Below are 13,871 nucleotides of genomic sequence, written 5' to 3'. Positions count from 1 at the left end.
TGGGTCAGATTAGAATAGATGTCTGTTAACTATCTTTTCTCTTGAGATTGAGTCACATTTTAATGTTTATTTTTATGTCACATAATTCTGTGCTATGTTCTGGGCATTGTGAATGCTCTATGGTTAAGACTGAATTATCTTACATTCCCCTGGAAATAGTGATTTTTGTTTTGTTCTGTTTCACTTTAGCAGGTAATTAACTTGATTGAAATCAAAAGAAAGTCTTTGTCTTTTGGACTACAGTTCAAATATCAGTTCAGTTATTTTTACCTTTAGCTCAATTGCTTACTGTCTTCCCTATGCATATGTGGTTCAGTTAAGAGGTTATAAAACAATTTTAGGTTTTATTTCACCAGGTTCTTTACTTTTTGGAATTCTTCTCCCACTTTCTGGAAGCTACAGTGGTCCGGAACTCTGTTCTTTGCTTCTTTAAGCTACCTGCACTTTCTATTGGAGTTATAGCTACCACACACTGTGTGAGCTATGACCTGGTCTCAGGCTAAAGCCATAAAAATAAAGAAATTCATATATGTTGTTCATTTCTTCCATGTGTTGACCCCTCTTCAAAAATATCTGCTTTTCTTGACTGAAGAGTAGTTAGAAAGGGGCAAATGAAAAGTAGGAAGCCCAATTTAAGAGTCCAGGAAGCATATCTTGATGCCTAGAAATAGAATAATGGAAGTGGAGATGAAAAGCAATAGACACGTGTTTCTTTTCTTGAGTTAGAAACAAGACTTGGATTCTATCCAAGAAGATCTGAGAACACCAGAGTCTAAATATAGTAGTCAATGTATTCGAAGTCAAAGGTATTCAATGGATTCCTTTCCTATTTCTTATTAGTCTCTTTTTATTCCCACCAGATTCTCCAACCCCTTAAAAGCCAGAAGCTTTTGCTGGTGAAGGGGAGAGAGAGAAGGTGGAGTAAAGAAGTCAACCAGATTCTCTCTTTTTCACAGCAGGTTTCCCATGAAGACTCCAGTCTAAACCTGGGGAGAAAGAAGCCTAAATTGGAGAAAGTGGTGAAAGAAGCCCTCTCCGAAGAGATGACATTTGTCTCAAGATCTGAATGAAGGGCATAGTTCTACAAACATGCGATTAAACATGTGGATTACTACATTAGGATTTACCTTGGAAATTCATATTTATTTGTGTATTTTATTGTTGCTTGTAAATAGCTTTTGTTTTAAGCACCTGACCAGACTGTGTTTGTTTTAGGTTGTGGCCCAGGCAGTGTTATTCATGTGTATGAACACAGCTGGAATCTTCATCAGTTACCTGTCAGACCGGGCCCAGCGCCAAGCTTTCCTGGAGACTCGGAGGTGTGTGGAGGCCAGGCTGCGCCTGGAAACAGAGAACCAAAGACAGGTACCAACTGACAAGGCTGTGTGTTTTAGTTATCACCTAGCCAGTCTCCAACTTATATGGAGCTCCTGTTTTGCTCCCAAACACGTCCTGACTTGCAAGTGTTCTCTTAAAGTTTATGTCACAGGATTCAAGAGTCGGAAATAGTTGTGTTAGCCTTACAGGTCAAAATGGGTTGGTCTTATTCTCCACACTCAATTCATCGTTCCCCATAAGAAATAAAGTGATTACAGTCACAGATGTATTTCCTGACACCTTTCACTGACATCTGTGTTTGTGAACAAAGTCATGATGCCTCAAAACCATCAGCATGCCTGTCTTTGACCCTCAAATGGTCAAATGGGTTGGTCTTATTCTCCACACTCAATTCATCATTCCCCATAAGAAATAAAGTGATTACAGTCACAGATGTATTTCCTGACACCTTTCACTGACATCTGTGTTTGTGAACAAAGTCATGATGCCTCAAAACCATCAGCATGCCTGTCTTTGACCCTCTATCTTTTAAACTGTAAATGTGTTATTTCAGATAAAAATGTTTACTTTCTACCAATTCAAATTAGAGTAAGTGCAGAGAAGAATCTTACACATGCCTAGTCTCTAAAACCACAACCTGATTTTTAGAAGGGATATACACACAAAAAAATCCTGTGGACATGATGCCAACATCAGAATAAGTGATATGGTAGGAAAAGAAGTTGGATTGCAGGGAGCAATAATGTGTTCCAATTTGGAGAGGTTAAGACACAATAATTTTTTGGACATCCTGATTGGGTGGCTGTTATAGGAACTTAAAAGTAGTTTTGGCCTCAAATAATATATTTCTCCAAAATCAAATTTACTTTCAAAGAATAAAGATTTGTCTCCATTAAAGCTATTTATATATTTTAAATCCATGCATACCTTTGGTTCTGAAAACAATTTTCCAAGAGGAATATCAGGAATGTGTTGAAAATTGGTTTTAGCATCAATTTATAGCATCCCAAGTATATATGCTCTTGGAAATTTTATGCTTGTAGATATATTATTTCTATAATACGAAACCTTTTTTTAACTAAGACCTTTTTCTTAAAGTTATGTCTTATTATTTATAATATAGCACATTTCTTATTTAAGACTTTAGGCAATAATAGTTTGCAAAAATCATAAAGAAAGTAGCAGAGAAAGACTCATCACTTACTTCATGATTAATTTGCATCAAATCACCAGGGAGTCAGGAATCTTTGAAGTGAGTGAAGCCAGGTCTGTGTGATAATGGATGAGATGGACAGGTAGGGTACACCTGCCAGGACTCAACTCCCACTGCCATCTGCTGTCTCCTGGGGCAGAGGAAACTCCTGAGTTTTCAGATCTTACTTTGATTTTACAAAATTTAGAATAAGGAATTTCGAAGTTATTGCCTAAAATAATTCTGGAACCTCATAGTAATTTCTCTGAATAACCCTTGGAATAATTAAGAAAAATAACTTTAAGAAAGAAAACACCCTGTACAATAAACATGAGTATCTCCCAGGACTATTGTATTATGTTCCTGTGCAAAACAGATCAGTTGCCAGACTGGCATGTCACTGTTTCCATGGGATCTGTGCCGGTTCAGAGAATGCTGCCATATTAATAATGTATTCAACTGTTCTTAATGCTTTGTCACAACGAGAGCTGAAATTGTGGGTGAGTTGTCTGGGCTGCCTCTTATTTAGTGTTTATGATATATTGGAGACACTAAAAATTATTGCCTTACCATCTCCATATGACTTTTTGCTTCTTTTCCCATCCTTCAAGTTGGGTGTCTTGGAATCACTGTGATCTATTAATCCACAATTGTGGAGGAATCATCCACCATTCCCTCTAATCTTTATTTTTTTTTTTTTTTGAGTTGGCAGAAGGAGGAAGAAAATAATAATATACAGAGGTAAGAGAAAGCGACAACTAGAATGTAGTGAAAAGACCACTAGAGTTTGGGTCATGGCTCTTATTACTTCCTAGTTGGACCACCTAAGCTATTAAACTCTCCACCATAGGTTCCTTTTTTATACATGGGCCAATATCTTTCTCTTCTGCATTACATTTGCCTCAAATGAGATACTATGTAGAAAGCAATACAGACATACAAGTCAGTTTCATTGATTTCTTGGATAAAATACAAGAAAAGACTATCTTTTGTGGAAGGTGCTTTGTTCCTAGGATGAAGTAAAATATTGTGTAGGCTTCTTTTTGTCCTATATTCACAACTATGATATTTGTGGCATGTTGACCACCCTTTATTTACTCAAGGGTATTGTCTGAGATAGCTGACTCTACATCATCAGTGCTAAAGTTACTTTCCACTGGCATTTGATCTCTGCTTCAGGTTTCCATTATCCTTGAGAACTTCCTCAGTAATAGATGGGCAGTGTAGTCTGGCAGAGAAAACATAGACTTTCAAATGAGATTGCCCTGGATTAGTAATTTTTGCTTAGTTACTATTTTAGTGAGCTTGAGAAAACTCTGAGTCTCAGTTTCCCCATCAATGCCATGGGAATAATAACATCCTTCCTGAAAAGTCCTTAATGGTTAGAATTACTTTGTGTGAGACGCCCTTGCAAGTCAGTGAAGAGTTTCTATTAGCATTATTGTGTGTAATGATTTATATGAATCAGTCAACATAGTTCAGTCCCAAGAGGATTCATGTGAGAATTTATTATGGATTGACTTGGCTCAGTTGTAATAACTTAGGGCTATTTATATGGAGGTAAATCAGGATGATGGCTCTCCTTAAGTGCATAGCAACCAGAATCATCATTAGGTCCTATCCATATCTTTTAAAATATCATGTCATTGACAAATGAATTCTCATCCACCTCATATCGGAACTAATTATAATGACATAACTGTTAAAAATTCTATACCCTGTGAAGGAGATGCTATAAGAACCTAAGTGACAGCAGATACCTTTTCCTTGGATAATGATCCTAAATAAGATTGATGGTAATATTTTGCAATTATAAATTGAGAATCAAATAGGTTATATTAAACAGAAATGACCATGTTTTGTGGGATTTTCATGCATTCTTGATTTTATCTCATGGTAGGATACAAAAAAATTAATCATTTAATTTGTTCAACCGTGAATTAATTTCTTTGTGGAGGGTTTATTATGTGTCAGGAGCTCTGCTGAGCATTGGGAATATAATGCTGACTAGCAATCAGTTTCTGGCCTTAAAGAGTTTACCTGGTGTAGAAGATGAATGACTACAGGGACACGTATGGCAATAGTGTATGGGTCAAAACTAACCTGGAGGCTTGTAGAAAGCTATCAAAAAAAAATTTTACCTGAGCTGACATGTGAATAGGATTCAGCTCAGTGGAGAGGCAGTAAAGAGTACACCATAAAGAGCAAAAAACACATGCAAAAATCTTGAAGGAAGAGAGGAAGTACTTTGCTGGAAGGATTTATGAGAATTCCCATGATCATTCATTCATTCATTTATTCTTCTATCTATTCACCCATTCATGCTATAGAGAGACAGCCAAATAAGACTCAGTCTTTACTCTGAATTGGACCTGGAGGATGAGTATGACTTTAATTCTTAGAAGAGAGGAAAGAAAGAAATTAGCAAAGATACTGATGACAAGATACGTATGACCTAGTAAAGGACAGCAATGCCGGACACCAGGTTTTCTCTGACATCCTGAAGCAAATTGTGAACCTGTTAAGTGGAACCTTACTGCTTTCCATTCAATAACAGCTATATAGTTCCTGACTGTTAACTATGCACCAGGCATTATTCAAAGTGCTGTGTACACCAAAGTGAAGAAATTCTTTGTCAGATCTCTATTACAGCATGCCACATGGATCTCAATCATTGCATGTCTCTTTCCCCAAACTGCTATTTCACCACCCTGTGCCATGTATTAATAGTTCTGGGAAATCCACCTCCCTCCTAATGTGTCTCTACTCTTCTACCTCAGCATTCCTTTCTCCACGAGGCTTGCTTTTGTCTCCCAGGTGGAGTTGAGATGGTTTTCTTGTATTCGCCACATGCCATGATAGTTAAGTCTATTAAAGAATGTGTCCCACTTTATAACATATACTAATCTGTGCTTCTCTCTCTCCACAACCTCTAAAGACTAGTTAAAGGCAGCTACTCTACATAATTCAACGGATTATCTGGTTTTTATCTAGCATAGTGGCTGAAATGTAGGATCTTCTGAGTAATATTTATTTAACTAGTTATATTGAATTCAAACTTTGGCTCCTAGCTTCACTTCTACCTACATGAATATTATAATAACTCCTTTGTGTAAAAATACAGATACCTGTGCCCATTGTGCCCTTCATTTAAAATCTTAGTGGGAAGAGCCAATTCAGGAGAGACTGAGACAGGCTGAGCTTGCATCTTAAGCTGACTTGTTAGAGGAATTTTCCATCTGGAAGCTACATCTTGAAGCATCTTTCTTTAGGGAGTTAGATTCTAATTATTATAGTTTTCATAATCCTGCTTCTTCTCCCAGATGATGCAAGTGGCCCATATTTATTTTAAATATTAAAATGAATTAATTGTTTGTCTTTCAGCTTGGAGAATTGTATAAACCTCGTTATGGTAATCATGGCATTTCAAGGTGTCTCAGAAGCTCTGGGGCACTGGAATAAAGTTTCTGATGATACCATATGTTGCAGCAGCAGGAAGATTATTTTTAAATGCAGCAGATGTTTTAGCTGTATTAAAGCAATTCTGTTAAACTTAAATATCTTTGTTAGACAATATTGGTGTAAACTGGTTGTTCGGACAGTAGATTGAGAAAGCTGGGTTTCCTACTGAGTTCTGAGTTGAATCATTTGATTCATTTTGGTGCCTTTTAACATCTTGGGAACTTTTTAAAGTTAAAAATAATATTGATCAGTACAGTAGAGCATTGCCATTGTTAATTCATTCAGAGAATCAGAGTTGACCTAAAAGTGGTAGAACCTTAGCATCTTTATTCTTTCTCCTCCAACTGGATAGGTCTTCTCATTATACTCCAAAAACCTCTTACTTCCAAGTCATTTTCTGTTATTCTTCATTCCTTACATTCAAAGCTACCCACTGACCACCCATCATGTTCAGCCATATATGTTATCAACATCTTTCATATTCATTATTCTTTAGTTTATACTGAAATATTCACTCTTTCCTACACATTCTCCTTACCCTCTACACTCATGCCTTTGTTTACACGTTTTTCCCTACCTGGTGTAACCTTCCTTTCATCCCTGTACCTTATCCATCCTTCAAAACTCAGCTCAAATGTCACCTCCATGAGAGTTTCATTCATACATTTCTGTATGGGATTAATCTCTTTATATATTCTGCTATACCCTTCGCTTATTTTTGCCTCCTCATATCCTTAATTTTTACAGCACTTGGCATTGCTGAGTCACCCCCCAACACCCTTTCCTTGAAGTACTCTCCTCTCTTAATTTTACTATGGGGCGCTTGATTTTCATTCCAGTCTCAGATTCCTGTTTCCTTCACATATCCCTCTTCCTCCTCTAAACCCTTAAATGTAGGCATCCTTCAAGGGCCTCTCCTTGACCCCTTCTTTTTTGTTCTTCTCTTAGTTCTCTTTAGGTGCTATATCATGGCTTCAACCATCACTTCCTGATTACTCCCACATCAGAATTCTTTTCTGAGCTCCAGATGCCCACCACCAGTACCAGCTCGATAGCCTCCTCAGCATGTCCCACACGTATCACCAGCTCGGCCTGTTCATGATCCTCCCATCCCCCGAAAAAGTACTCCTCTTTCTCTGTGATACACCCTTGTACCTGATCCATTCACATCAACCGTGGTCCCTATCCCTGTGGGTGCTATCCTCACCATTTATGCACACATTTTTTCTATATTTCCTTTACTAGTATTGCCTGGTTTAAGTCCTCTCACAAAATAGCTTTCTAATTGGTGTTAACCAGTTACTAACCAGTGTATACTAATCTAGCCACCTGTAGTCACTCACCTTAACATTCTTCTTGAAAAATAAATCTATTTCCCTTTTCTCCATTTTCCTTATAATCTATGAAATTAAAACAATAAACTAAACAAACTTACTGAGCTCTGCGGGGCATGAAGCCAAAGCCACTGCTTTCTTTCACCTATTCTTGTCCCTCTCTATCTGACGTTGAGATGGTGAGGGAGGAATCCACTGGTTTCTTTTCTCCAGAGAGCAGGATTCATATGTTAGAAGTCATTGTACATACATTCTCCAGACCTTTCTGTGGGATAAGAATTTGATTCCTCCCCACAGGCAGTCTACCCCACAGGGAGCCCACTCAAACAGGGTCCTGTCCTCCCCACAGAGAGCCCACTCATGCCGTCTCCTCTGTCCCCCACAGGGAGCCCACCCATGTAAGTTCTCGTCCTCTTCACAGGGAGCCCACCCATGCAGGCTCCTCTCCTCCCCACAGAGAGGCCACCTATGCAGGCTGCTGTCCCCTTCCCTCTTATAGGAAGCCCAGACATTCAGGCTGCTGTCCTCCCTGAAGGGATTCTACTGATGCAGTGAGCCCACAGTAGCCAGCTACTCTGCCTCTGGCTGGGGAACTGTGGCTATAGAGCAGAAATACAAAATAGGAAGCTCATGTCTGCTTCCTTGGCAGCCAAGTCTCCCATTCGTTTGCCAATAATAAAGTGGCTGCTTTGATTGAATGATTTGATTTGGTCGATTCCTGTCTGTTTTCCATATCTATTTCTCACTTGGTTCATTTGAGAAGGGAGGTGTATGACTCACATCTCAAAACCCCAACACAGAGTATTACACCTGTCAGGATCATCTTCTTAGTGCCCAATTTGGATTATATAAGACCTCACACTAAATGTGAGAAAGCCCCAGGATTGCTACTGCCCATAGAACTCCCCCCCCTCCCATTTCATTTACTGTGCCTCACAGCCCATTCACTACCTGGCTCCAGCATGACATTCCAATCATTTCACTTGCTACCTCCCACTTTGTACTCCAACACCTCACACAGCCCAGCAAAGATGCCCTGCATGTCTATGACTGGGATTTCTTGCTTGTCGTTGCCTATCTGTCTCCATCCCTCTCTGCTTCTCTGCCATTTTCTCTGCCCCTGGAGTGTGGCCTTTATGGATCTCATCAACAGACTTTATTATCCTCTGGCTTCTGGTTGGGTTTGGCCAGTGGGAGGTACTGGATGTGAACTAGAGTGTGGGAGGACAGAGACGTCAATGCATTTATCTTCCCATATCCTACCCTGCTGGATTGTAGATTTACAGTGGCTGCATTCATCCACCAAAAGCCACAGTTCCTAACAGGCAGCCCTCGCTTAAAGTAAAGGATTTGCCAGATTCCAAGGGTGTTTGTAGTTGCCAGCCCTTCCTAACCTTGGGGTGCTTTACCATTCATTGTTGAGTACCTTAATTTTTCAATAACTCTCTTTCATTATCCCTTTTGAGGTACCAGCTATGTCCTGCCAGGAACCTGAATAACATGCCACTATTGCTCCATTAGGATGAGATGTTCCACTCCCACTCTGTATATATTTGTGAGGCAGTTCAACAGAGCACAAAGACACTGGGCTAGAAGTCAGAAAATCTCTACTCTGTCCAGTATAGCAGCCACTAGCCCTGTGTGTATATTTAGCACCTGCAATGTGCCTGCTTTAAAATGAGACATGCTGTGCATGGAAAATACACACCAGATTTTAAAGACAATCCAAAAAAAGAAGAAATGCAAAATATCTCATTAATGACTTTTTACAAACTAATTGAATGTTCATTATACATTGAAATTATATTTGGAATATATTTGGTTAAGTAGAATATACAATTAAAATGATTTTCAACTGTTTCTGGCTAATTTTTTACAGAATTTTAAAATTGGGAATTTTTAAATTGTATATGTGGTTCACATTGTATTTCTACTGGACAGTATTGACCTAGATGCTTGTCCCATTTCTATTTCTAACTTGCTAGTGTGACTCTAAGCAAGTTGTCAAACCATTTTGTATGTGAGTTTCCTCATGTCTCAATTAGAAATGATAATTCCCACCCTAACCCACAGGAGTGTTTCGAGAGACAAATAACATAATGCCTGAAAAGGTGTTATTTCAACTGTAAAGAACTCTACAAATGTTAGGGCTATTTCTGTGAAAATCTCACCAACGCCCCAATCTGATGCTCACATCCCCCCCACCCTCCCTTATGAAGCCTCCTCTAATGTTTCCTGTTGTAAGTTATTTCTTTCTTTTTGGCACTAAGACATTTTTCAATAACATGGGTTTTTCACATGCTGTTTTATATCAGGGTTAGCACCATGGTTCCCTCCAATCGCCAGGAAGGTTTTGAGTGGCAAGCACAGTACCAGTGTTAATGGCCTCTGATCTCCCTGTAACAACTGACTTCACTCGAAGAACTGTGTTTACCCGACGTGGGTGGGACACCAGCTCTTGCATTCCATCTGGCTGCCTGGTTCTTTGCAATTTTCCTAGCACATTATTTGCATTTTCTGGTATGATGGAAGAAGTGAAGGCTTTGAAGAAAAACAAACCTGTATTTCATTCAGAGCTTTAAGTCTATATCTGGGTGACTGTGGTTACACCAACCTGAGATTCAACATCTGTCGAAGATAATAAACCCTACATCTCAAGCTGGTTGTAAGAAAATCAAGCAATATATAGAAAGCATCTGACCCATTGGCTGACATAGTGGGGCCTCAATAGATGAGAGCTGGGGGTCATGGCTGATCCTTGAACTGTTGGATCACCTGAGCCATATCCTAAGTTTCAAAGGAAAAGGTATTCTGATTCTAGTAACAACAGTTTTTCTTCTTGTTATTTGTGTTCTACTTCAAATTTGGCATCCATAAGCAATACAGATTGTTAATGCTACCCCTGATTCAAAGCCAGTTCATGACCCTATGCTCATGTGCAATTATAATTTGCATACAGAGGCCATCCAGAAAGCAGAAATCAATCACCATCCGAGGCCTCAACACCTTTGATCCAGCCTAGAGAAGATGGAGGAGCCGCTGAAGAACTCTGTGGGGGCTTTTTATCTTGAAAGTCTGTGCAGATAATTTTGACTAAAGAAATTGAAATTGGAAACCTAATATAGCCTTACTATAAAATGCTGAAGAGAAGACATGGTCTGTTGTCTTGATACAGTTGAAGGCACTTTTCAAGAGTGGTAGTAAAATAGAGCAGGAGAAAAATAAAATAAGTATTTTTTAAATAATCCATGCCTAAAATAGCTTATTTTAGTGGGACTGGAGTAAGGGTCAGTTGACCAGAATTCTACATTTACTATTTTGCATGAGTTACACCCAAAATGGATTGGATATAAAAGAGGTAAAATAATTTAAAGGCACTATCTCAGCTATGTTGGTGTAAAAGCGTCCTAGAATTTTTTTTCTTCTAATCTTTTGCAAATGTCTTGCCCACAGCTCATTTGAAAGCAACGTTTTTAGAATGAAAATTTTGAGTATAGCATAGTATTCAACTCATTTTTCATAGAAACAAAAGCTTGCTTATCATAAACAGACTTGGAAACAAACATTACTGCCTCTTGGTAAAGACAGGACACAAGTAGCAGACTAGGGGGGGTAGACTTGAAAGAACCAGCTCGCTATGAGCATTTAGTGTATACTGTTGACAGCCTTTCACAGTAGATAGGCTAGTGAATCACTTAAGCGGTGTAGGGAGGCCACTGTGATGCAGTGCTATTATGTAAATTATTTATGAGAAGTCCAAAATTCCAAGTTGATCTTTTAAAAGCATTGACACTACTCTTGATCAGCCGTTGGAATCTAGAAAGTTGAGACAGAGGCTTAGAACTATGCCGTCAACGTGAAAGGAAACCTGGCATAGGGCAAAACCATTATTTAGTCCTTCATTTGCTCAACAAGTATTGATCTTTCCTTCCCAAAACATTGCCCTTGCAGTATTCCCTTAGTGAACAAACAGCACCACTTGTCCGCCAACGCTTCAAGCTCACACTACCCATCCTCTCCATTTTCCCTGACATGCAGTAATAATTATGAGCAGTTAATTCTCTTTCTCATACATCTTTCTTATTTTTTCCAATGTTTCTAACCCTACTTCCTTCTCCATTTCTCTCCTGGATCACTGTAACAACCCTTTCATTCCCTGAAATTCATTCTCCAGGCTGCAGCCAGAGTGATCCTTCTAAAAACTAAATCTAGTTAGGTCATCTCTATGACTTCTATACTGGGTTGAATAGTGTCCCCCTAAAATGCATGTTCCCCCAAACCTCAGAATGTGATCTTACTGGGAAATAGGCTCTTTACAGATTGATTCAAGATGAAATCACACTTGATTAGGGTGGGCCTTAATTCAATATGACTGGTATCCTTCCTTATAAGAAGAGAACACAGAGAATCCCAGAGGCAGACGCAGGAAGTGCACAAAAGAGCACCTTGTGAAGACAGAGGCAGAGGTTGGAGCGAGGCATCTGCAAGGACCGCTGGTAGCCACGAGAAGCCAGGAGAGTGACATGGGACAGTTTCTCCATCAGGGCCCCAGAAGAAAAACCAACCCTGACAACACCTTCCTTTCAGACTTCTGACCTCCAAAACTGTAGGAGAATACATTTCTATTGTTTTAAACCACCACATTTTGTGGTAATTTTTTAATGCCAGCTTGGGATACTAATACAACTTCCTGTTGCCTTTAGAATGAAATCAGACCCATATCTTACCTCTCTACCCTCCTTAAACGTTGCCTGGATGGAAGTAACAGTGACTGGCTCTGACATAGCATTTACTACGTGTGAGGTTCTGTACTTCACATAGATTACTTCATTTAATCCTCAGATAAACCCTCTGAAGTGGGTGAATTTTTTAACCTCCATTTTATAGATGAGGAATTTGAAAAACAGAGAGGCTAAATGAGAGCTAGTAAGTTGCACAGTTGGTTCTCAGACCTAAATAGTCTTGCTCCAGAGCCCATATAACCAATTGTTATGCTACGATGTCCTTCAACATGGGATGCTCTTCACAATCTACTCCCCTCTCCCTTGGGAGGGCCCTAGCCCTCCCTTCCACATCGGGCATACTCTTTTAGTCTCAAATGACAGGAAACTCAACTCATATTGGTTCTAGCAATAAAAAGAACGTATTGCCTCCTGTTACTGAATATCCAGGGGCAGGTGTACAATTGTCACAACAGGACTGTAATGTGATCAACAGGAATACACATAGTGATGTGGGGCAATCAGATGAGTTGTCTTAATATAGGGAAAAGATATAGTTCAACACACACTAAAGCTACCCAGAGGAAAAGACCCAGTGACCCATGAAGGTAGCAGCTTCCAGTGAAGGCTCCCACCTGCAGTCATATGTCCTGACTAGACTGAGGATAGTGCATTCTTCAGGAAGCTCCTTTTGCCCTTCTCACATGGGATTTTATGCTCATGTACCTCTTCCAAAGTGTTCTAAAGGCTCCAGCTTTCTCCTTTCCTACCCACCAAGTACAAGAAAACTGCCAATAATCACAGAACATCACTTATTCCGTGGTAGACTGTCTTCCTCCCCAACCAGCATTAGACTTGAGTTCTATTTCTAAGCAGGCTTCAGGCACAGCTTGGTCCAGGGGCCATCTAGTATGCTTGTTTTATCACTTCTTATTCAGGACTCAGCAAAGGCATTAAAATCCAATAAAAATTCTACATTAATTGACTTTTTTCTCAGAGCCTTCCACTCAAGAGTTCTCTTCAGAGCTTTGGTGATAGTCAAATACATATTATCAAAATCTAATTAGGTTGTTGCATTATAGAATACATACTGTGGACCACGTCCTGAGTTAGGTGCCGGAATTAAAATGAGGAGATTTTAAATAGAATTTTTTTTGTAACAAACAAGAGTTTGGTAAGCTTGGCAGTTTCCAACTTAGTCTTAGAGTTATATATGTCATGTCTTCATATCTCCTCTGCTGGATTACAAGTTCCTTGATCCATGGAGGAATTGTGATTTTCCCCCTATAATATATACCCTAGTATTTAAACTTTCACTAACACTGTATCAAATGAGTAAAGTAATAATTAATTTAAGGAGCATTTCCAATAAGCATTTCTCTTTCCCCAAATATGTGATTATTATTTTTCTTAATCACATAGTTCTTTTATTTATTTATTTTTTATTATACTTTAAGTTCTAGGGTACATGTGCACAATGTGCAGGTTTGTTACATATGTATACATGTGGCATGTTGGTGTGCTGCACCCATTAACTTGTCATTTACATTAGGTATATCTCCTAATGCTATCCCTCCCCACCCCTCCTCCCCACAATAGGACCTGGTGTGTGATGATCCCCTTCCTGTGTCCAAGTGATCTCATTGTTCAATTCCCACCTATGAGTGAGAACATGCGAAAGTTGTTTTCTGTTCTTGTGATAGTTTGCTGAGAATGATAGTTTCCAGCTGCATCCATGTCCCTACAAAGGACATGAACTCATCCTTTTTTATGGCTGCATAGTATTCCATGGTGTATATGTGCCACATTTTCTTAATCCAGTCT

At 39.2% G+C, this 13,871-nt stretch overlaps 1 protein-coding gene across 1 annotated transcript in view; it reads left to right on the top strand.

The window, feature by feature from the left end:
* Positions 1-1,215: 1,215 nt before the first annotated feature.
* The window catches only part of ADCY8 (adenylate cyclase 8), a gene marked incomplete at its 5' end in the record, with an annotated part of 186,091 nt that continues 173,435 nt past the window's right edge, over positions 1,216-13,871 (top strand). Inside the window, one exon of the mRNA XM_017850127.1 lies at positions 1,216-1,365. Within this exon, the coding sequence (XP_017705616.1) occupies positions 1,216-1,365 (150 nt within the window). The remainder of the gene's footprint in view (positions 1,366-13,871) is intronic.

Source organism: Rhinopithecus bieti, unplaced genomic scaffold (genome assembly GCF_001698545.2).
Source record: "Rhinopithecus bieti isolate Rb0 unplaced genomic scaffold, ASM169854v2 scaffold_34238, whole genome shotgun sequence".
NCBI lineage: Eukaryota > Metazoa > Chordata > Mammalia > Primates > Cercopithecidae > Rhinopithecus > Rhinopithecus bieti.
Note: the sequence above shows the minus strand (reverse complement) of the source record. Positions and strands in the feature narration are given on the sequence as shown.